Raw genomic sequence first — 24,291 nt, 5'->3', positions numbered from 1 at the left:
AATAAAACAACAACAACGGACAAACGGAGCGTTGCGCCTCACGCCAGAGCCTTCACGTTTCCTCTGGTGTGGCATGAGGGGGGGGCGGGGGGGACTGGGGGGTGGTGGTGGTGGTGGTGGTGGGGGAGGGGGGAGTGGTCTGATGCGAACCGAGGCAGATGGACTTCGAGCTCAGACCACAACTTCCTCTGTTTGCTGCGAGGGTGAAAGAGAGAATAAGAGAAGTTTACCAGCGAGAGGAGAGTCGTCGTCTGAGCCATGGCTGCCCGGGGCCGGAGCTCGCCGCCGCCGCTGCTGCTGCTGGCCGTCCCGCTGTGGATGAACTTCGGAACAGCCGGTGAGTACGGCCAAAGCCGCTTTTCCCAGCTTCTTGCGGGTTCGATCCCGAATTTGTCTCGTATCGAGGCTGAGCTCAACGTGCGAACGTCACCTTCCCCGTGTTTCTCAAGCCTCGACTTTGATCTTGTGTCGCGCTGAGGTTCAACATTTTGTCTTCGATCTGCTGCCACAGTCACAGTTCCTGTCAGAAGCTGGCCTCCGTGGTGAAGCGCGACCACCACGGTCGGTCGACACGTAACCTTTGCGTCAGGCGGAAGCCGAGAGGGAACGATCAACGGTTCGAAGCGTTTCCACCCTCCGCTTCTCGTGAAATGTAAAGATTTCTGGGAAATTTCCTCCGCGAACCGCCGCTCAAATAAGTGATGAACTTTATAGAAGTCTAAACGGGTGGAAGTGTCACAAGAAGTCTTATTAAATGAGGTTTCTGCTCAGTTATTTGCAGTTTGCAAACCTTTATTCTATTGAATCCAGATTGTTTTATTTAAATTGACGGAGACGTTTCACCGGAAATGTTTAATATTCTGAATCGCGCGTGAACAACTTCTACACTGCGAAGCTTTACGTCTTCGTTTATGTGTGTATAAAAGGTCAACATGGTAACGTTGGATGGCGGAGTGTAGATCAGAGTGGTGAGCTTCCTTTTAAGGTCATTTGGACGCTTTTTTCAACCAGAAGCCGGAATGGATATTTGATTAAAAACTATTTTTTTCCAAACTGAATTAACTGCAAAATAGAAAAAAAACAAGTTAATACTGGTGTGAGCGCAACGTCCAAATAATAATTTGTGCACCAAGTAAGTGATCGGAACAAACAATGACGACGACAGGACAGGATTCGCAGGTGACTGATTCTCCTTCCAAAATTCTTTTGAAATTCAACCTGAACAATCAAAATCACAGTTTCATGTTCTTCCTAGTATGATGTGGAAATCGGCCACGTGATGACAAATTCTAGAGAAGTGATTCATTTCCCATCGAGTAGAGAATGACGTCGATCAGTCACTGCAATAATAGAAACTATTAAATGTGGACTTTATTCGGCATGTTGTCATGTGCAGGCCCGTCCACAATGCTTGGAAGTGAATATTTGACCCTGAAATGCTGCGATCAACTCCAACAAGCCGCCGTCAAGAGTTGGAAGAAGCTGTATCGTGATTTTTTTTTTTTTTTAATTATGGCGTATAATTCTTTAAACGTGTACACACAGTTCATACAGCTATAGTGTTAACTCACCATCACACACACACACACAGTAATCGTGTCTAAAAAGGAAGAAGTAAAAAAGTAATCGCTTCCTGAATCTCAAGTTTTTTTCTCCACTTCCTGCAATACTTAATGATATATAAATGTATGCCCACACGGTTAATGTGTAAAAACATTGATCGGAAAAAGATTGTAAGCAAAACGTAGTTAAAAATGACAACATAAAATAAGAAGTGAACTGCAAATAGAAGCAGTTAAAAACAAGTATTGGACTCGTTTCAGACATGGTAGAGGAGATATACGTGTTATTTGTGTATTTGTATTAGATCATATATATATATATACATATAGAGGGGTGTGTGTGAATAAAGATTCATTTATTTGTACTGCACAGTCATAAAAAACACATTTATTGACAATGGGTTCGTGTGTGTATATATATATAGTGTAAAAAGTTAATTCTGTGTATGTCTTGACGTGTGTAGAACGAATTCACAATAATGAAATAATAGAAACAATCAAAATTGGACAAGCGAATGATGCTGTAGAGAAACACAAGAAACTTGTGACATACTTTAAAAGAAAGTACTTTTATTTATTTATTTTTCAAATTTATTTATGAAGCCTGTTGAGCTCATTTGGACTGAAGGAACCGTGATATACATATTTATTCCCATGTTCACATTTGAATGCATGGCAAAATTAATCTCTTAATATAAATAAATTTGTTGTTATATTTACAAATTGTGTTGTCACACAGGTTCACCATAAATACATCAATGACATCCGTGACTTTTGAGATCAAGTATAAGATCTCAGGTATTTAGGAAAATACCTCAGAACAAATCTATATAAATACTTCCCTAATTTAACTGCATATTAAAACCCTAAAATAAAGACTTTTAATCACAATCTTAATTTGCATTTTAAGCTACTTATGGTAGGATTTATATAATTGTGAAAATTCTTTAGAAGCGGCCTTCTTATCATTTATACCTCGGGATTGAAAAATATTCCCAATTATTTATGATGTTGTCCTTTTTACTTTTTAACAGTATAAATGATTTGACTTTTTTTTTTGTAGATTTCAGCCATTGAATTGTTTATTTTTCCACATTAGTTGGCTTAAATTAATACATTTTTTTAGGGGTTTTGATCCTAAAAAATAAAAGGTTTCAATGCACCATGCTGTTTGATTTTGAAAATAATATAAACAGGAAAAAAAATCCAACCGTTTCAAAGTGAATTTTGAAAAAAACCAAACAAAGTTAGCTGATTCTTCCCTGTAAGGCCTGATTATCCGTTCACGTGACGGCCGCTGGAGCGTCTTTGGAAATGCGAGATGGTGACAGCGGTGTTGTGCAACGGAGCTGCGAACTGTGTCCACAGACGCCAGTTTTTGCATCACCCGCCGGTGTTTTTGCTCTTCATGAACTCCCTCGTCGTGTTTCCGCAGCGGCTCTGCAGGAGAGCCAGATCTGCTACGTGTTGGACGGCATCCTGTTCCTGTATGGCATCATCCTCACCGCCCTCTACTGCAGGATGAAGGTGTGAAGACAGAAAAATGTGCATTTAGTTTGAGGAACTTTGAGGGGAGGCGTCATTTCTCTTGGGCTATCTTCATGTCTGGGTGTAGAATCAAGCGTCATCTGCATATAACACTTTCGGAACGGTGCATGAAAGGCTTTTCTGCTTCGCGAAACTCTTGACCGCCACTGCTTATTTTTAATTCTTTGACCTTGGTGGGGTTAGGCGGTTGGAAGTTACTGCTTCTGCAATGTTGGAAAGAGTAAAACAAAGTTATTATCACATTTTAAATTCTGTGTTTCAGTTTCACAAAGACAAGAAAGTAAAAGCTTTGTGTTTTCTGGGCAAATATATTAGATTTTTTCTGCTCAGTTATGGCAAAATTGTCATGAATAGAAATAATAACAAAAGCCTCAAAATCTACCAACATTATTAATTTACATTAATCTGTTGTTCTATCAGAAAACTTGCTTTTTAAAGTTTTTTTTTTTTTTTTTTTTAATCTTCTAAAAAAGGAAGTGTATCTCATCTTGTCTCGATTTCTAGTTTGAGTCAAACTGGGCAAGTTTCCTCTATCATCTGGTGCTTGTACAGTAAATCATAGATGCTTTAGGACGTCTCGCTCCTGAATGTGACTGACTGGTTTTCTCATGATCGCAGTTCTGCAACGCTCGGGAGGAAAAAGCTGCGAGACAAAAGTCTGGCGAGGTAAGAAATAACACGCTGACTCACGGTGATGCAGCTTCGTGTGGCGAGTTCAAGTGTTCTCATTATGGGCGCTGTGGTCAGCCTCTCCGCCCAGACCCCCCACGGAGCACCAAAACCTGCCGTGCTAGAAAGAACTTCATGGTGCTTTTGCTTTCATCGGCTCGACTGTGGAGGAAATAAAGAGTAAAACTTAAAAGCGCTAGGGTGTTTACATGTTGCTTCTTTCCTTTATTTAGCGCCCCACTTCATACTGACTCGCTCGTTCGGAATCCTGCGCAATAAAAGATGCTTTTCGAGTTTCACATCGTCAAACTTTACTTTGATTTCTCATTTGATATGTTGATTTTTTTTTTCTTTCTCTTTAAATCCCTCAAAGCCTGAACAAACAAACAAACACAAACTTTGTCCACAGTGTGGAGAAAGCACATCAGTAACAGGAGGGGAGAAACGAGGCACAGCCGGGAACAATCAGGGGAGGAGACGTAACAGGGAAAGCACAAGGTTTCATGTGAAAACACAGCGCTTTTGTTTCACAAACGTTTCTCGTTTTCACCGCAGAAACACTGAAAACGATCTCATTCTCATGTGGGTCGTGGTAAACGGCCGCGCAAAAGTTGAGTGTTTTCGCTTGAAACCGTTGCCACGGAAACGTGGTCTGACACCATCCGAGTCAAAGACGAGAGAGAGGAAGCAGGACGGGATAAAAAAAAATACTGTTTACCTCAAACGCACTGAGCGGTTTAGTTTTTTTTTTGTTTAGTTTTTTTTTTATTGTCGCCAACATTCACTATCGTTTTGTTTTCTAATTAATTCCATACATTTTTTAATAAAACATGATCTTTTCATGTCACCGTGGTTGAGTCTTGATTTTAAGTTTAAGATTTGAACATTCATAAAAGAAAGTGAGCAGATAAAAGAAATACTGATATATATATATACTGAAATATTTTTTTTTAAACTACTAAGTCAGACTGTTTGTTGTTTGCGTCATTTTTCAAGCGTTGACGTTTTGTCCAGCCGCTGATGCTCTTCTTCTTTTCTCTCTCGTCAGGTTGCGGACGAAGGCATTTACACGGTGAGTCTCTCGGGAGCTTCCCTGCAAATCGAACTGAGTTCATCTGAGACTCCTCAGATTAGGAAGAAGTGATATATGTTCCTCCTCTTCCTCCTCCTCCTCCTCCTCCTCCTCCTCCTGCAGGGTCTGACTCCTCACCCCCAGGACACATATGAAACCATCGGAATGAAGAAGTGACACCGAGGGAAAGTCCGTCGCAGGATTTGCTTCGAATTCTCCTGTGTTTAAATATTGCACTTGACACCAAGCTTGTATTCGGACGCCGTGTGACACAGGAAGTGCGTTTTTCTCCGTCGAGGGTTAGAGGAAGTCTCAAAAAGGACGAGGCGGAAAGTCCAATTTGTTGTTTTTTAACTTCTCTGTTGCGCATGATTAATTTAAATGCAAACCTATTGGGATCTTTCTAATGTTTGCAATGAAAAACAAGCACATTTCCTAAAAAGTTGGGGCACTGAGATGTAAAAAAAAAAAAAAAAAAAGTCTATAAATTGCCCACAATTCATTAAAAACAACACATAATCTGCTTATTAAATTTTTAAACCAATCAGTGAAATATTTCTAAAAGTAAAAGCTGAGCCGGGTGGAAGAGAGTCTAGAAAAGTAGCTGGAACCTTTTCCAAATAATAAAGTTAATTTAATTATCTGGGAAAAGAGCTTCACGGAGAGGCACACTCTTTATAATAAAATAAAGCAATAATTTAAATCAAGTTTTTTTTTTTTTTAAAGGAGAAAAAAAGCAGTAATTATGTTTCTCATGTACAGGTGTAAATAGGATTCAGTCTATTGAATTATTTCCATGACTTCATCTATTAAATCAATATTTAAAAAACAATTTCTGGCCCTTCAAGCATTAAAAACAAACAATAAATGCAACAACAAAAAAACCCCAACAAGAAACAGAATTAATGAAAAAGAAATCAGATCGAAATAAGAATGAAGCTTCTATGAGTTCAAGTTATTTAGTATTTAATACGAAAAGATTTAGGAAGAAGGTGTTTTATTGGACAATGGATCAAATAAGAAACCTGATTTGGAAATATTTGTCACGGTTACAACACCAACAGGCCAAACTCCATATTAGTGAATAAAAATAGATCATTTCTACAAGAAATAAACAACATTTTTGAATTGTGACGACTTCGCTTGTTGCTTTAAATGTAGAAAAGATTGAAAGTTTGTGCAGCTGTAATACTTATTATGATTGTATTGGTTGTTTCTTTATTTTTTAAATCTACACTTTTCTGACAAAAAAAAAATCCCCGCTCTGCTTTCATTGTGTTTCACACACCCAGTTGTCCTGAACTGGAAGGCTTTCCATTGCTTTCACTTCATGTTCTGTGTTTATTTTGAACACAAGTCTTATAAAAGGAATAGTACAGATTTCGTTGGGGCTGTTCAGTTCCCTTTTTCTCATTTCTTACCGTTCTTTAGAAATGACACCTGTTTTGTGTGTTTCTGTATTTCTGGAAGTAAAATCCATTTTTTGTAATATATTTTTTTTGGGACGAACCCTTGTTTGTCCTCCCTGCTTCCCCAGCAGTGTCTCCTGGACGCCACAGGATGGCACCGACGCTGTTTCTCCTCTCTTTCTTTAACCTGCCTCTTCAGTTTGTTTTTGTGCCGCTGACAATAGAAGCTGTGAAGCTACTGCTTGTACATTAAAAACAAATCAAACGTTTCATTTGCATAATCCCAACCTCTTCTTGTGTGTTCAACCCCGGAGGTCACATGCATCACGTGCAAGTTCAGGTTTTAAAATCAGAGGACGAAATATCTACGGATGATTTCCAAATGGTGACTTTTAACATGATAAATTCTAGTACCGGTATATATCATACCAGTACCCGCGTTTGTGGTGTATCTGTGAATACTGCGCTGTGTTTCACAGAATCGTGAAGTTCCCCATGTACTTTTGACATTGTGCCGCACATTGTAGTATACTTACCAGCGTTTTTCATGCTATTTTAGTATTATATGCTATGACGATAACCTTTCATTGGAATTGTGTTCATTAAATCAAAAATATGGAGAAAGTGGGGACACTGGTGTTACTACTGCAGTGTGTAGGATACAGGTGAAATACTATACACGGCACAAATTGGATTATTCACTGGTACACATGTGGTTACTGGTGTTCTGAGACCGTCACACTTGATTTACTTGGACTTTTGTCGGATGGACGAGGTGATCCTCGTGCTTGAGGTGGGAGGTGGGGTGGGGGTCAGAGGTCAAACGCGAGTGAGAAAACAATGCGATCGTCCGCGTAAAAAAATGCGAGGATTAGTGAGGTTTCTTTCTTCGCAGAGGGAGGAGGAGGGAGTTACTCTTGTGTGTGTGTTCTTGTTGTGATCTGTTGTACCTGCGTGTCTCACCTGCCTCTCCTTCGCAGCGCGAGCAAGTAACAACGAGACGAGGAATAACTGTCGCGCGTCCTTTTCCCCCCGAACTGGAAAGGTGACTTTTCGGGCGCGCGCACGCTCAGAGAGGGAAAATCAGAGAGAGAGAGAGGGAGGGAGAGAGGTGTAGCGCAAACAGGTGTATCGCAAACAGGTAAAAAGCTGCTCCTTCCCTCTGTTTTCTTTTTTTCTTTTCTTTTTTTAATTTTTCCAAACATGATGGCGAACTTGTAATCATCCGGATCATCTCGACATTTTTCCTCCTCCAACAACACATTTCATTTATTTACCGACACTTTTTATTTGGAGGGCCCGGATGGGAGTTTGGATGAGATTTACGCACCACAGGTGGACGACCGTGCAGCACGCGGCATGAGCGCGCGCACACCGTGCGCCTCGCGCCAACCTGTCACTTCTCGGAACCGATTATAAATCGTTGTTTTTAAAAAATAAAAAAAAATCCTCTCCACGGCGCTGAAGTCGTCCCCGACTTGCTCAAAGGGAGGAGTGTCCGCCGGGGAGGATGACATCTCCGCTGAGCCGGATCTCTCTGTGTCTCTCTGTCCTGCGGATCTTGGGTAAGATGAGGCTTTTTACGCACGTGAGAAGTGTGTTATCCACTGTACCCCCCCCCCCCCCCCCCCCCTCCCCTACGAGAGAACTTCATTAAAGACTATAAAGTACACAAACGTCTGACTGCAGGCGTAAATATGCAGCCTAAACAATATGCAGTTTAGTCCAAGTTAGAAGAATGTGTCATCTTGGACTTGTCATTTTGGACTTCTAGTTTGCGTACATGTAAAGTTCTACACATTTATTTAGACAGACTTTGCCTGGAACTGAACAAAAACACCTGCGGCAGCCTGACATTTCAGGAAAAACCGGTTACTGTTGATCAGCTCCCCTCCTGTCTGCTTCATCAAAGCTGCATTGGAAACCCAAACCTGATGCAACAAGAACAGCGAGTGATTAAATAGAAAAATCTCTATATTTCAGGTGACTGAGAGTTTTAAAAGTCAGGCTGTGGTTATGATTAGACCAATGTCCCCAGCAGGGGAGTTTAATGTATGTCCTGAACCCATGAGGGTGTTTGCACAGTGCTGCGGTGTTAAAAAAACACACTTTATTTGGGATCTGGGCTCTCTGAAGAGGTCAGAGGAAGGTCAGGGGATTTAAATAAGCCAAAAAAAACATTCAGCATTTCATTTGCACTTGCTGGAGAAAACAGAATAGGACCATGAGTTAGATCTTGTTGTTGCAACAATGTTGTATCCTCCCAGGAAGTCTGGAGATTTCAGTTTGAAGGGGAAGAGAAGATGCATTTGTGGCTCTCAGTCTGTTGCACCTGAATGAAACTTTCCAGATCTTCTGTCCTGAAGCGAAACAGATTCGTATCCCGAGACTCCTCAACACCATTTTGATGGGCGCAACCCACAGCTTTACATGCCACAAACTTATACTTGTTACAAATAAGTGGCACCACTAAATAATATTTATTTCCAAGAAGCACATGAGACGATAAAAAAACAAAAACAACAACAACTTTCAGTCTCATATGGAAGGAGAGGATGAGTGTTTTTCCAGTAATGGCAGATTACACACACACACACCCACACACACACACACACACACGTTCATGAAAGGAAAACATCTGTACTCTGCAGCACAGTCATCAGGTTTGATGGTAAATGCATGAATCAGAGCCCAAGATCTTTCCAAGCAGTTTCTCCAGAATCACACACTGAAAAACACCCGGATGTGAATTCGGAATGACAGATTTCATGTCGTCGTTTCTCACGTGACCTCTTATTTTTCCGACGATGTGACTCAGATCACCTTCAGTGACATTTAATTGTGTTACATCCCAGAAAGTGAAAGTTTTGGCTTCTATCACAATGCTAATTGATTGTATCGTGTTTTTTATCGGATAAATATTTGAATAACTGCCATATTTTGGTCAGCGATCTTCTGCTTCCTCTCAATAGCTTTTCATAAATACTTGCCAATCAAAAGCCTTTCTTTCATGGAAAAATGTTGTACCTTTTAACTCTTATCCTGTACTTTGAGGTGGCAAATATGAAACATAAACCAACATTTGATAACCTTATGGTGGATAAATATGAGGGGGGGCTGGAAAGAAGTACAGCATCAACATAATGCGCAGTTATTTAATACAACTGTGTTTTTGATGGGTTTCAGAAACATGTACAAGTTTGTGACATACTGGTAAACTGTCTGATGAACCAGTGGAAATCCTGTCTCCATTATGACAATGATATAGCCACAAAACTCAACTTTTCATTTAAAAAAAAAATTTTTTTTTTGGGGGGGGGGGAGTTTTCTGGAAATTTCTAGATATCTTAAATGATTAATGAGTAATAGTTGCACAATATGCATGTCAAAACAGGATTATAAACTTGAATTCTTCTGGTTTAATCTCATTGCATGCAACACAAACTACAATTTTGGTGTAAACAGCAAACATCCGTGTAATTTTGCAACGTTGTGATGCATTTATTGTGATCGCAGATGTTTTCTTTCTGCAGACAAATTTCCGTCGGTAGAAGAGGAGAAAAATAGACAATTTATGACTAATTTGCTGGAAGAATTAATTGACTAATTTTCCTTGGTCTAAATGTACAAGTTTCACACCATGAAGGGTCATAATTGTGGCGAAACAAAACAAACATCCTCATACTCATTGAGTAAGAATGTGCTATTTTCTCGTCACTCCCAGAAAGATTAACTGCGTCTGTTTGACATGATTGCATGATTGGACATAAACAACTTCTTGAGGTCCTTTGAGCAAAAGTTAGAATATGCTCATATCTGCAGTTGCACAATCTGCATATTTCTCCGTTTCTCCACAGAGGGTGGAGTTAGCGTTCCCAATTCATTGAATAAAAGAAATAATTCGACAAACTAACCTTTTTTTTTCTTTTCTAAATAGCCTCTCTCTTGAGCTTAATGAACCAAAGTTGACATGCTAACATGCTAACCGGGCTGCTATGTCGCACACCGAGAGTGAAACAGTCACGGATTAACTCTAAACTCACACTCGTTCTCCGGTTACAGCTGAATGCTGGATTTCTTTTGTTTTCACTTTGAAAAATACCAACGTTGCCGGCCGAATTATCGGCATTAGCGGGAGTTTGTTAATGGGCCTTATTGAAAGACGTTTGTTTGGAAAGTGAAAGTTCAAGTAATTCACAGCCGTAACGTTTGTCACACGTTGCTTGTTCGTCACAGTTCAGAGGATTAGAAGTTTTACCTTGTGATTAATGCATTTATATCTTATGTTCACTAAAAGCCATCATGCTAAAGCTCCATTTAGCATTTAGCTCAAATCTATGGCTGAATTTCCATCTAAAGTTTCTCCAGGCAGGAACGATGACCAGACAGGACGAGCGGCAGTGAAAACAAGGCAGCGCTGCCGATAATCTCCTGTATTTACTTGATGACAGGGGCACGTGATTGTACTTCCACCGAGATAAATATGGTTTGTCGTGCAGTGCGCTCCCGTCTCATTACTGTTGTGAAACACCACGATCATTCTTCGCTTGAGGAAAACTGCGGAAGACAAAGCGACATGCTATCGATGCAACGATGAAGGATTGAATGACGAGCGTCTTTTGATTTGTAAACAATATTGTGTTCCACAAAGCGAAGTTTTATTGCGTCTGCGTGCCAAGACAAATACCTAACAAGTGTGAGCAAGCCCTTTTTTTTTTTTTTTTTTTAATCTGGATTTTTAACTATTAATTTCCGATTAGAGGAACTAACACCTTCCCGTCGGTGTGGTGTGTTTGTGTCATTGCGGAGTGTTGCATTAAGATAAGGTGACACTGGGTGTTATGTCTGCAGCGGACAGATTCGCATCTGTGAGTAGCATGACAGAAGTGTGAAACAAAAAATACAAAAAAAAGAAAATTAAAAAATAGTAGAATTTGTGTCATGACTTTTTGGTTTACGCCGACGAGATGCATCACGACCGAGTGAGACGCACAACGCCCACAAAAAGCACAAAGACGCCCTCGGTGCTCCGTGATGCCCCCTTGCATGCGCCGGGTCTAGACACCAAAGCAAATTCTGGACGTTTGCTCATCTCGAGCAACAAGTCGAGTGACATATCTGCACTCGTACTCAGCTCGTCTGACAGACAGCCTGTTTTCACTGGGCTGCTCTTCTGTCCTCACCCTGTGTTTTCAACCCGTACCCAGTGAACTTGGGTCACTCGATCCATGGTGTCATATTTGCTCCCACTTTCGGTTAGCGTCAGTCACGATGACTAAAATGTTCCTCGAATAGAAGTTATGCTGAATTTCAGGGTTTTCTAAGAAACAAAAAAAATGTCCTCGATCGGTAGTTTCATTTTATTTGAGAAGCCCTCCCGTAAAAGTGTAAGGAAAATCCTCAGACCTCCTCACAGATCTCCGAAGAAGCAGAAGATTCCAGTGTTTTCATGATTTTCTTTGACATTGAAAATCTAATTCTGAGAAATTGAGATCAGATAAATCTTTCGACCCAGGAAACCTCTATCTTAAAGTACCATTTCTTGTTATCTATTCTATACTTCCTCTTTATACTATAATAAGCACAAAGTCATTTCACTTCTGTGTCTTGAGTCTGTATTAATTTATGGAGCAACATTTCAGTAAACTTCAGTGTTAAACATCAGTGGTAATTGGACATCAGCCTCATTATCTCACGACTGATGTTGATGTCATCTGAGCACCTTGAGCACCTATCTCATGTGGAGATATAAAATGCTTGAATCTTGAATATTTTGGGCATGTTTATGTAGATCATAGAAATAGATGCGATATCAAAAAATTATGATTTGTCAAAACACGCAGGCAAGCAATTTTCATTATTTGTAATTAGATCTTCAATTAACACAACCCTCCAATGACGTAAACTTTGTAACTTGTCATGTAAGTTTTCACAAAAGGAGTGTTTCCAAAATGCTCACTGAATACTGAATGAACTGCTTTGTATACGGTAGAATGAGTCTATGCTACATTTTCACCGTTTACTTGATGGCAAAGGTCGATTCAATAACTTCAGATGTTGGTAAGAATCTTTTTTGTAATCTTTCCCTCTTTGCCTCAAGTGGCAACTTGGTTCTGGTGACAGTTTTCATGACACAAAAGGACAATGACTTTGGTTTGAGCTGCATTGGATTCACTGTTCCCTTTTGGTAAATAAGTTTCTCGACAAGATTGGAAGGTAATGTCAAACCCAAAAAGCGGGAGCCATTCGGAAACCTGACGTAACCCTGTTGATCTCCGTCCTTCTCTGCTGACAGTGATACAGGGAGACTTTCTCGATCCCCCTCAAGAGGAACCCTTGCGCTCTTTAGCTGACGATGAGACCGTCCTGCCTTGCCGCTACAAACCACTGGACCAGAACGTGGTTGTGCAGGTCACCTGGTACAAGGAGGAGTCGGACGGCTCCAAGGAGCAGATCATCACTGCGCACCACGTCAATGGACAGACAGGTAGGCCGACGCTCTCCTCGTGTTTCTGCCGACTTCACGGTTCCCGTCCATCCTTTACCACGGCTGAGCTTCTCCTTTTCACGTCGTACCCTCTCTCGCAGGCACATTTCTGTGTTGGTATTCCCAGTTGATTTGTCAGCTTCAGCAGACAAGTGTTGGTTGGAGGCTTTGTTCCTCTACTTGCAGAACTTATACAGCTCCAAGGCAGAGACGTCTCAACCTCGCAGGAGTGTTAAATGAGCTGAGAGATAGTGACAGTGCAGCTGTGATACTCTGACAAGTAGTTAAAGGCTGGCAGGACCCATCTTTACACAGTTTAGTACGATTTGAGGTCATTTAAGAATTTATTGTAATTGTGAGTGCTTGACATACCGGATGGGACAGAAAGGTAAACGCACAGTTTGTAATGGTATTTTCAGGCAAGTGTGCAGGCATGTGTGTTGAAGCAAGAGCGACAAAAGCCACCCTGAGGTCTGTTCTGAACTCCCTCAAACTTGATCTCTTGTGTCACATTCTCCCCTCTCTCTTTCCCTCTTTCCCTCTCTCTCTCTCTCTCTCTCTCTCTCTCTCTCTCTCTCTCTCTCTCTCTCTCTGCAGCGTTCGGGGCATGGTCCCGACGTGTGCGCTTCAAAAACAGCGATCCCACCATGGACTCGTCCCTGGTCATCATGAGCACGGAAGTCTCGGACGAGGGGAAATACTTGTGCCACATCAACACTTTCCCCTCGGGGAACTTTGACAGAGAGGTGTCACTCATCGTGTGGAGTGAGTTCCTCCCTCCTGGCTCTGCTCACACTGTATTAACAGATTATCTCCGCTTAACATAACATAGCATGTGTTTGGATTATGGAATGGAGGCTCTCCCATGTCGAGTTTGCATGCCGTGTGTGTTTTCTAAAGGTACTCTACTTTTCTTCCATAGTCCAAGATCATGTGCTCGAGGTACATTGGTAACTCGGACTGGTTCCTCCTATAGGCAGTTTCAATTGGCTCGTTTCTGCTCTTTGCACTGATGGCACTTCTGCCTCCGCAGCCGTCCCCATCTTCTCCCTGGATCCCGTCATTCTGGTGGAGGGTCAGTCTTACCGGCAGGCGGCGGCGTGCCGCTCCGTGGCCCGCCCGCCCCCCCGCCTCTCCTGGGACACGGACCTGAACGGCCAGTCCATCGACCGCTCGTCGGACAACGGCGCCGTCTCCTCGCTTTACTCCCTGCACCCGCTGAGGGGCATGAACGGCAAGAAGCTGGACTGTCTGGTGTGGCACCCCACGTTCACCAACCCGCGGCGGATCCAGAACCACGTGGTGGTGCACTGTGAGTGGAATGCAAAAAATGCACACGCAAAGTAACCCTACCACTACCTTTGACCCGAACATTACTAACTGATTACTTCCCTGAAGGTAATGACAAAGCTACACTCACTCTGTTGTGTTTAATTCAATCCAATTAAATGTTATTTATATAGCACCAAATACAACACAGTCATTCTGAGGTGCTTTTAACAGAGAAAAGAGAAAAACTTAACGGATCCACATGAGCAAGCAGGTTTATTTGCGACTGTGGAAAGGAAAAACTCCCTCTAACAGGAAGAAACCTTTGCAGAAACCAAACTCAGAGGTTTTTATCGAGGCCAATGTTGGCGTCTCCCCTACAAACAAATCTGTCACTATTTCACTGAGCTCCTGTTTATTGTAGGACGAGTGGCTCATTGAATCTGAACTTATCCAGTTCCACCGATGGCAACATGAAAGATGTCCGATTGTAACAAAGACTGTTATTAAACCTGTTTCCATGATAACCACATGTGACACATTAGCAACCTTAAATTAACATTATCAGGCCAAAGTCAGTGTTGGAATTTTTTTTTTTCCATAAGACTTTGACTATAATGTCTCTAATTTTGGACATAACGTGCCAGTTACAATTATACATTTATAAACACAGTTAAAATTACAGACATTCCCGTGCTTTTCTCTGACTCATCGCTTAGCTTTAGCATTAGCATTAGCCTGCTTCCACATTTAGTTGGATGTGTTCCCTGAATAAAAACCTTCTTAAAAAGCTTTTGAGCTGCTTTTTCTTGTAAGTAGTTAATACATTTGTTTTCTGAAGAAGTGCTAATATCCAGATTTTAGTGAAACGTCCTTTCACTGACTGACGTAGCTTCAGCTGATATCTAGAATATAGAGCATCATCCTCCACTCACTGATGAGACCAGCTGAGCTGAATCAGTCTGACAGTTTAGTTGAGGCGCCACGGCAACACTATAATAATGTAAAGTAAACAGGCTCAACTGAGCTACAAAATTAAAGGTAACACAACAGTTATTTTACCAAATGACTGGATGACTTTTTTTTTTTTTTTTCTTTGCGATAGCTGGTAGAGTAATGTGACGATTTCCCAACACAAACAAAATAGCATCTGAAACCGATGTCCATTCAGTTCAAGTCGGTTCTTTTTGTTGAATATCACACCAATGGCCCTTCACCTCCTCGTCTTAATAAACCATGTAAACAATCCCCTTCCCTCACAGACCCTCCGGACGCAGAGGTGTCTGGCTACGGCAGCGACTGGTACGCGGGCCTGGAGAACGCCGCCCTGACGTGCGAGAGCGGAGGAAACCCCAAACCACAGAGTTTCACCTGGATCAGGTAGAGAAGCGTCTGGCTCTCGCATGACTAACTGTCTGATGCGTCTGATCACTGTTACTTTTTCTGGGAGCTTGTCGAGTGTCTGCACTCGCTATTTGTCCTGTGATTTATCGCGTGCAAATGGAGGGTTGCACTCAGGTCATCCTCAGGACCCGTATTTACTAAACACACACACGTATTACAGTGTTTCTTTACACTGCGGTGCTGCAAAATGCTGTCATTTTGGTAGTTTTTAAAGCATTGTGCTGCTCTTCCTCTGTAGAACGTAATCTTTTTTTTTTTTAAGCAAAAGCAACAGAAACTAAAATGAAAACTTGAGCGTGTAAATTTGACTTGTTGGGTGTGTGTTTAACTCTCCCTAAAGCACTCATTCTAACAATTTGGAAGTGAAAACTAATTGTTATTTATGCGTAATTTTAAATATGATGAAATGTGCAAAATGATCAAAATGTTGTGTTTCACAACTTATAATGATAGAATGATAGAATTCTCACTTGGTGTAAAAAAAAAAAAAAGCTTTCGCAATCTTGTTGTCTCATTGTTGTGTATTAGAACAGTTAGTCACATATTTTCCTCATTGTGCAAGAGAAATGCATCACTCATTGGGAAATAGGAGTTGAATTTGGTCTCCGGCAGAGAATCCAAACAAAAAAGGATTTATGCTATTATAAGACATACTACAAAAAGCACCTGTCTCCATAATTACCGCAGCTATTTTTGCCTCCGATATTCTCCTATTTCCTGTAACGTCATTCAGAAGCAAACAAAGAGATACCACATAAAGTATTTAACGTCTCAACAATATGTGCTTTGTCCACATATATACATAAAACCAAGTCAATGCGAGTTCGGCGGATTAATAGAAGATAAGTGTTAATTTCTCTCAGACGGGAATAAGTCAGTGTAAACAAAACTTTAGACAATGCGGGACTCTGAGATGCGAGTTTCAGTTAAACTGGATGCGTGTTTGAACTTGAGGAGTCACACGGCGTGATCAGTGTGTTTGTTCAGAAAGGTGCAACTTTGGGCTTGAGAGGTTGAGCGCGTGGATGTAAACAGTGCACGACTTAAAACGTGTATGAATGAATGTACATGTGTACATGTGTACATGTATGTACACAATGTAATGTGACGCTGCAGATTCACGCGATGTCGAAACTAAAGATCCACATGTTTTGTTGGCGGCCGATCCCCCCCCCTCGCGTTGCGTATCATCCGTGCGGTGTGTTGTGATCACATGTGGAAACCCTCCTGGATTGACTTAGAGGGAGGCTCCCCCGCCCTTTCTGTCTGTGATTCCGCTGCCTGGATGGAAACCTGCGCGATCGAACCTGGCGTGTGGGATTTGTATGCCACACGATGACCGGCTGTAAACCCAGACGAGGGTTTGACTCAGATTCTTATGCTCCAGTCACCTTGTGTTATTTTTTTTCTTCTCCACCCACCCCCCCCCTCTCTCTCTCTCGTGCTCTCTCTCTCTCAATCCGGTTGCGCTAAGCTCAGGGCGTGGTGCTGGGCTCGGCTCAGAAAATGCGAGCCAGGCCTCAAAAAGTAGGTGTAAGAGGGACAGCTCTCGGCGGATTACCAGAAGTGACAGTTGAGGGAAGGTTTGCGCATTTTAAAAGGTGCAGGCAGTGCAAAAAAGTAAACAAGCGCACGGTGAGGTTCGGGTCAACCGTGTTGTTTTTGCACAGGCGATGATGCACCCACTGCTTGTAATTTAGTCACGAGGAACACACCTTGGGAATAAAGCTTCTCAGTGAGTAAGGATTACCAGGCACAGGTCTTGCATACAAACTTTTTTTTTTAATGAGGATTCACTGAGGAAGCCAAGTCAGCAGTCAAAATGTCTGGTTGCAATCAGTCTGTCCTTACTCATGCACACACACTCACACACACACACATGCAGCCACAGCAGTGGGCAAACCTGTTGGCTTTGTCAGTAAATGGCGGCAGGTGAAGTAATAGCTGGTGTCACAGTGTCGTGTTGCAGCTTGCGTCGATCCGCCAGTTTCACACGAGGGAGGGAGGAGAGGGAGGGGAGACACGGGGAAAAAGGGGTGAGCTGTAAAAAAAAAAAAAGAGAGAGGTGAAGCGGTGGAGGGATGAAGAGGACACGGAACACGTGGATTCCCCCCTGAGACGTCGTCGTATGTGGTGGCGTGCGATCAAAACAGGCCGTTCCTCTTTCCTGGAGGTGTGTGGAAGTCGGCTCGCTGCGTTTCAGTGCCAGATTAAGTCTTCTCGTCGTGACTAAATCATATGTGCCCAATGCAACAACAACACCGAGGCAACACCTTCATGACTGCTGCGGAAATAGTTTTCCCTGACTCACTCGGCCAGGAGCTGCAGCACCCGGCGATTTTTGACATGTAAACGAAACACGCTCGCCTTTCATCAGAACGGAAACATACAACTTTGGCCAAAACACTTTGGAGTTGTCATCAAAGGGGCCAAAATGCGACCGAGCGTATTTGACCTGGGATGCAGCGATACATGTAACCAACAACCCAAACGAGCCCCGAAGACAGTATTTTCTTATTATGTTATATATTACTGCATCTACATTACGCACACCGCAGTCCGTAATGTCAGACTACACACTGTGTACGATGCGTATCTTTTACGAGTACTGTGCAGTATCTGACCCGATACTCCATCCTGGTATCGGTAGCACTTCATCCCACGATGCATGTTTTAGATTTTCATACATTTCAGATTTTTCAAACAAGTCACACTAATGTTTGTTTTCAAATGTGATTAAAATGTGAAAAAGTTACTAGACGAGGAGCATCAAAAGCAGATTTGAGCAATTTATCATATAAATACAGTATAATTAAACCAATTAGAATACAACGCGCGTTACAGTTCAGGCTCAGTGGAAATTACAAAATTCCATGACGTCCCTAAACAAAATGCAGTTTATTTACCAGCCACAGGATTAAATAGTTCTGCTCTTCTTCAGACAGTATTCATGTGATCACATGCTGAGATCCTAACTGAGCATCACGGTGAGGTAAAAATGAGATTTCACTGAGTTTAACAACAAACATAAATCACCTTTTATTTCCCAAATCAGAACGTGAGCCATATCTTACAGTATTTTGTGATATATATATATATATATATATATATACAATCAGTTGAAAGGAGGTGGCAGAAAGTCAACAGATAACCTCTGGTGACAACCAGCGAGTGCAGGAGATCCTTCTGAGCGCACGCCAGCACACGTGTCACTTCCTGTCAGCTAAGAACAGGAAGCTGAGGCCGCGACTCACACAGACCCGCCAAAGCTGGACGAGCGTGTCTGGAGGAAACGTGAAATAAAAATACATTTAGTTATCTTGAAAGTTTTGAGAAATAAATATAATTATAAATAAATATAATCCATAAAACACAGTGGAATTAAATTGCCTTCATCTAATTGAATAAAAAAAATAAACAAGGAAACCATGTGAATCTCAGTGAGCAAACAGGTTGAAATTAGAAACAGTTTGTACGTATTTAATCCGTTTGAGCGACTGGAAACTTTGCACCACTTTGACGTTGACCTGCCTCCGCGTCACCACACTTTGTCCCGTGTCTGTTCGTTCTGCGTCGTCAGGCTCCAGGGCGAGCTGCCGAGAGGCGCCGTCGCCCACGACAACGGGACGCTGGCCTTCGGGCGACCGCTGAACCTGTCGGACGCCGGCACCTACCAGTGTGCGGCCGACAACGGCGTGGGAGTGGGCAAGGCCGACGTGGTGGTCAGCGTGAAAGGTGAGCAGGGGGAAACTTGGGGCTGACGGAGTTCAGGATCTTTTTGTTTCGTGACGATGTGGGTTTACAGGGGAATGACAGAAACGCTGAAAATGATGTCGTTATTCTTGCTGGGATCTTGTGGTTTGCTTTCATAATGAAACCACACACAGATAGAATAATGTCCTACAAACCAGTGTTTTTCAACCTTTTTTGAGCCGAGGAACACTTTTTTGTTTGGAAAAATCTGGAGGCACACCTCCACCCGAAAATGTAAAAATGTGAAACTCTGTAGCCTCTATTAACAATATAAAGTCATTCTCATCAACGTTTTATCAACAGGAATCGAATAAATACAGAAAAAAGTATTTCCCAATTTCTTTTTTTTATTTTTACTCACTCGGTGTGAAACCTGGACCTGATGGATGAAGAGCTGAGATCCTGGTTCACATTCTTCCTTTTCAAAAACTTCTCCATCGCTGTCACTGACACAGTACTTTGATACAAGATGGGAGCAGGAGGTGGGGGTGATTAACGAGACTGACGTCTGTCAGTTTCCATTTCACCGGCAAAGTTCTGTGCTGCCATCTATTGGCGACGTGTATTTATACATGATTACTCTTCAACACACTGCTCTCACAGCTGACAGCGGCTGTGAGAGCAAATGATTTTTAGAAAAAAATTTGAAATGGGATCATTTCCCACGGCACACCTGACTAGATCTCGCGGAAACACCAGTGTGCCGCGGCGCGGTGGTTGAAAAACACTGCTGTAAACGTTAAGAGTGGGAGAACAGGGGCATTCGTACGGCTTGACGGTGGAGCTGGATTGTTGTCAGGGTGAATGGAGAACATGGACTTACTCAGAGCCTCCCCGTCTCCCCGTCTCCTCCACAGAGCCTCTCCAGAAGCAGACGGACATGGAGGGCCTGATGATGATCATCGTCGGGGCGGCGGCCGGCGGCCTCCTCCTCCTCATGCTGGCCGTCATCATCTCCGTCACGTGCCACCACAAGAACAAGAACAAGCGGCTGAAGCGGGAGCTGACTATGAAGAAGTAGGAGCGAGTGTGATGATTAATTAAGATTGGGGACGAGATTAAAGTTTAACGGGCTCCTCGGGGCGGACCGGGGCTAATAACGCGTAACAGCTGACGGTTAACAAGGGCTGGAGTGTGTTGGGGAGGATTAGTGTAAGTAGGACGTGTAAAACAACAGCAGAGACAAAAAAAAAAAAAAAAAATATGTGGGAAAATTAAATAAAACATGCAGAAACATTCTCCTAATGTTCCCCGACTCGGTCTGTCACAGGGAGGAAATCAGCACGCTCTCCAGACAGGCCTCCTTCAGGAGGATCAACTCCGTCAGCACGGACACCAGAGGAGCCGTACGTTTCCTGATTTATTTATTCCTCCCTGTTATTCCACCCATCAAAGTCCTTCTGCAATAACTATTGATCTCCACTAAATATGATGTGTTTTGGGTTTTTTTTTGGTTTGATTACAGACGGAAGAAAATATCCCTCTGAGGGTGGAGGGAACCCTGCGGACCAGCCTGTCCTCCCTCGGGGTCAGTCTACATCTCTCTCTCTCTCTCTGTAGAATAATAACTATATTATTATAATAAACATTTTTGCTAATATTGTGTAAGTAAAATGTCGATTAATAAACCATGCATTTTCAATTAAAATAAATCATATTATTATTAATATTATTATTGTTGTTGTTGTTGTTATTAATATTAATATTAATATTACACAATACCTGACTTTTTGATAGCAGAGATTTACACCTTTCAGTTCTTATTTTTTAAACAAAGTTTAAAATAATTTCTAAATATTTTATAATTAATATTATCTGTAAAATAATCTGCTCAATGATCTAATCTGATTTTTATTTTTTATTTTTATTTAAGACATCTCTTCTGTTTTTTTCAATTTCCTTTAATTATATGCCATTTAATTGTTGTGTATTTAATTTTTTTTTTTTTTTCAATTTATCATTGTTTTGTTAGATGTTTAAATACATGAAACTGTCAGTGTGGCTACATAAATTGGCTTTATGTAATTTTGAGTATTTAAACAGTGATAATATAATTTAATTCCTCCTGGAGTGAATGTTTTTTTTTTAAAACATGTCACAGATATAATTTGTCATGTTTCTAAAAAGAAATCTTCATATATACATTTTTAAATTAATTAAATTTCTGTCATCACTTTCCTTTTCCTATTTTTAAGATGATGAATTAACTATATGTAGAGGAGCGAACGTACGCATTTCAAATTATTTATAAAGCTGCTTCTGGCGTTACGGCGTCCTTTATGAATGAATGAATTCATCTTATTTATCAACAGGGATAATATTATCCAGCTGTCACAAAGATATCCTCCTTTCAAACGCAAAGTTGATTTCCACTCTAAGTTACTGTGAGGCTGTGAGACAAGAAGCAGTTTCTCATCAGTGTTATGATGATCGGTGTTGCAGCAGGAGCAGGCTCAGTGTCGTGACAGCCGGTCCACCATTTCCGGTGGGCGTGGAGGAGGAGGAGGAGGAGGAGGAGGAGGAGGAGGTGCCTATGACTACCTGGGCAGACCAGTTCTATGCAACGGCTCCCGGAGGGGGAGAGAGAGGCCTCTGGATCGAGACGAGGAGAGCCACCTCCGAGTGGCGACGTATGTGAGAGACAGCTCCATTTCTTTGGTAAGTGGGCAAGTCCGAGCTTGACGTGACCCGACTGCTTCTCCACTCGCCAACCTCCACCCGCTTGCCCCGCAATGGCGGGTGACGGTGCTGATGATGCAATCTGTGGCTCCCCCCCACCCTCGCAGCAGGAGACACGCTTCCACCCTCCCCTGGCGCCCTCCTCCTTCCCCGCGCCGCCGTCGGAGATGGCGAGGCAGCTGAACGGCAGCGCCGTCGTCGTCCCCCGGGAGGGCGGCGGCGTCGGCGTGGCCAGGGCCCGCCAGCACTCGCCCGCCGGCTACCCGCCGCTGGTGTCGGACGACGAGGACGAGGTGGACGAGGGGCTGGGCGGCCCCGCCAGCCAGGAGCACCACGACGACCAGGACAGCGAGACCAACAGCTCGCAGGTGTCGGACGCCCCCAGCGCACGCTACCAGCAGAGCAACGGCACCATGAGGCCCAAGTCCAGGACCAGCCTGTCTGCGGGCGGGCCGCACGCCTCCCTCATCCACAAGGCCCAGATCGTATAGCGGGCCGGACGCGCGGCGGAGCTTCCTGTGCAGCTAGCGGCGGCGGCGGCGGCGACAACGACACTTCTTGACGTAACAAAAAAAACACGTTTGAAATCAGGAAACGCCGGCGGCGGTGAGTCGGAGGGCTGAAGTTCCCGTGACGCAACACCGTGAAGGGGATCTGCTCCAGGACGGGCGTACACCTCCATGTTGCCTTGCCTCTGTAGGGTTTTTTTCGCCATCGGAAGCACCGAGACAATCTGGATCCACGAAAAAAACAAACAGGAAACATAATGTGTAATTTTCATGTAAAGATCTGTACAAATATACAACTGATTTACCTTCTTTTTTTTTAATTCTCACACTGTGCTACATATGCTGCGTCCACGCCATCTTAACCAGCCTCATATCACTCCACACTTTCCGCATTTTTCCCCCTGAATCTTAGATAAACACCCTCTTTGGCACCAAGAACTGTTTACATGAAATTCCACCCGCATTTTCTTCAGTTTTGAACATCTAAAGAAGGAGGCTGTGACCTCGAGCTGGACCAATGAAACCAACACAAAGACACACTCACAAGCTCAAACCTACATTTGATCCTGCTTTAGGAACTTAGTATCAATGTACCAACTCTATATTTGGTGAAATTCCAAATTATTATGAGGTATTATATTAGAAATAATATCATATAGTGTTTTAAAAAAGAAAAAAACCCATAGAAACTCCAGTCTTCAACCTGTATATTTTAAAGATTTGAATACATGGAGCTTTTAAGTATTTTTTTAAAAATCTAAATTCTCGCACGACTGTGAACCCCCATGAAAGAGGTGCTGAATACTGTCAAATAATCACTGAGGATGTTCCACAGCAGGCACAAATAATTGCAGAGAGTAGAACCATAGCTCCCATCTCAGTTTTCAAAAATATTTCTCAGTTTACAGCTCAAAATTCACACTTTAGCACTTTTATTTAGTTTTTTTTTGCAAAGCTTTTTTTTAATGTACAATATAAAGCAAAATCAATGGAGGGAAAAGATGGCAGATTTCTTCTGAAATAATGTAAAAGTAGATACTCTCATTACACACTTAAGTCCATCAATAGATCCCAATGAAAGTTGCTGTAGACCTAAAGCAGGTAGTTTTTTAGAATATTTTTGGCTTTCAGTTTAATATTATTAAATATTATGGGAGTATATGGGTCACCACCCCCCCCCCCCCTGGAATTTTCCCCATGAAACAATCAAAAATGGGTGAATATTTAAGCTTTTTTGGTTTTATTTAATGTCCTCTACTTGTGTAAATAAAACTGTATGTGGACTGTTGCTTTTAAGATGAATTGTTATTATTATTATATTATGTGTGTTTTTAGTTGGTGGGTTCTGTTACGATCCCGGATGTGGGGATCATTGTGCCAAGAATTATTATTTTTTTTTTATAAAGAGCAACTATGAAGTATTAATTTGTTCCTTTCATGTGTTGTGTTTTGGTTTTGTTTTGTTTTCAGGCTACAGATGTTGGGATAGAATTGTGGCAAAATGTGCTGTAGTTCACCTGCCAACGCCAAAGAAACCAAAGTCAAAAGCACAGCCTGCAGGTTGTTTTTCTCTGCAGACAGCGCCCCCTGGTGTGTACTGCTGGAAAGTGCATGGAACCTTCAATGAGCCCACAAACCACTGAACTATGAAAGACTGGTCCTGGTCACGTGCCTGGATTTCTGTGTATCATAAGGGAGCCTGTGTGGGGATCATATATATATATTTTTTTATGGGTGACAATAAATGTGTACATTTTTCTAAGTACGTGATGCAGCAAAAGTCATTAATTCAATTCAAGGTTGTTGTTTTTTTTCTCACCTCAGAGTGAAAATGTTTTTATCTTCATTCCAGGCCTTAAAGGCCGAACTGTTTGCATGTTCTCCCTGTGCGTACATTGGATTTCTCTGAGTAGATAAGAACAAAATGAGG

At 42.2% G+C, this 24,291-nt stretch overlaps 2 protein-coding genes across 2 annotated transcripts; both read left to right on the top strand.

Annotated features, from left to right (window-relative positions):
* Positions 1–197: 197 nt before the first annotated feature.
* Positions 198–5,971, top strand: fcer1g (Fc epsilon receptor IgFc epsilon receptor Ig). The gene is made up of 5 exons (XM_080518841.1): positions 198–337; positions 2,998–3,089; positions 3,729–3,776; positions 4,828–4,851; positions 4,975–5,971. Exons 1-5 carry the CDS (start codon positions 259–261, stop codon positions 5,026–5,028), a joined length of 297 nt encoding a protein of 98 aa, XP_080374967.1. The 5' UTR covers positions 198–258; the 3' UTR covers positions 5,029–5,971.
* A 1,447-nt stretch (positions 5,972–7,418) lies between these two features.
* Positions 7,419–24,114, top strand: LOC308147117 (nectin-4-like). Its single transcript, XM_080519200.1, has 11 exons — positions 7,419–7,825; positions 12,556–12,747; positions 13,345–13,512; positions 13,781–14,059; positions 15,279–15,396; positions 19,001–19,155; positions 20,031–20,190; positions 20,444–20,519; positions 20,639–20,701; positions 21,616–21,831; positions 21,960–24,114. Exons 1-11 carry the CDS (start codon positions 7,771–7,773, stop codon positions 22,341–22,343), a joined length of 1,866 nt encoding a protein of 621 aa, XP_080375326.1. The 5' UTR covers positions 7,419–7,770; the 3' UTR covers positions 22,344–24,114.
* Positions 24,115–24,291: the final 177 nt, after the last annotated feature.

This window comes from Blennius ocellaris, assembly GCF_963422515.1.
Source record: "Blennius ocellaris genome assembly, chromosome: 23".
Classification (NCBI taxonomy): domain Eukaryota; kingdom Metazoa; phylum Chordata; class Actinopteri; order Blenniiformes; family Blenniidae; genus Blennius; species Blennius ocellaris.
The sequence above is the reverse complement of the archived record's forward strand: the minus strand, read 5'-3'. Positions and strand labels throughout refer to the sequence as shown.

Bases quoted from the DNA above. Each gene is read 5' to 3' on its own strand.
- fcer1g (XM_080518841.1), top strand. From the start codon at position 259: ATGGCTGCCCGGGGCCGGAGCTCGCCGCCGCCGCTGCTGCTGCTGGCC. The intron at 3,090-3,728 runs GTGTGAAGACAG...TCATGATCGCAG, and splicing joins CCCTCTACTGCAGGATGAAG to TTCTGCAACGCTCGGGAGGA. The intron at 4,852-4,974 runs GTGAGTCTCTCG...CTCCTCCTGCAG, and splicing joins CGGACGAAGGCATTTACACG to GGTCTGACTCCTCACCCCCA.
- LOC308147117 (XM_080519200.1), top strand. From the start codon at position 7,771: ATGACATCTCCGCTGAGCCGGATCTCTCTGTGTCTCTCTGTCCTGCGG. The intron at 7,826-12,555 runs GTAAGATGAGGC...CTCTGCTGACAG, and splicing joins CTCTGTCCTGCGGATCTTGG to TGATACAGGGAGACTTTCTC. The intron at 20,520-20,638 runs GTACGTTTCCTG...GTTTGATTACAG, and splicing joins GCACGGACACCAGAGGAGCC to ACGGAAGAAAATATCCCTCT.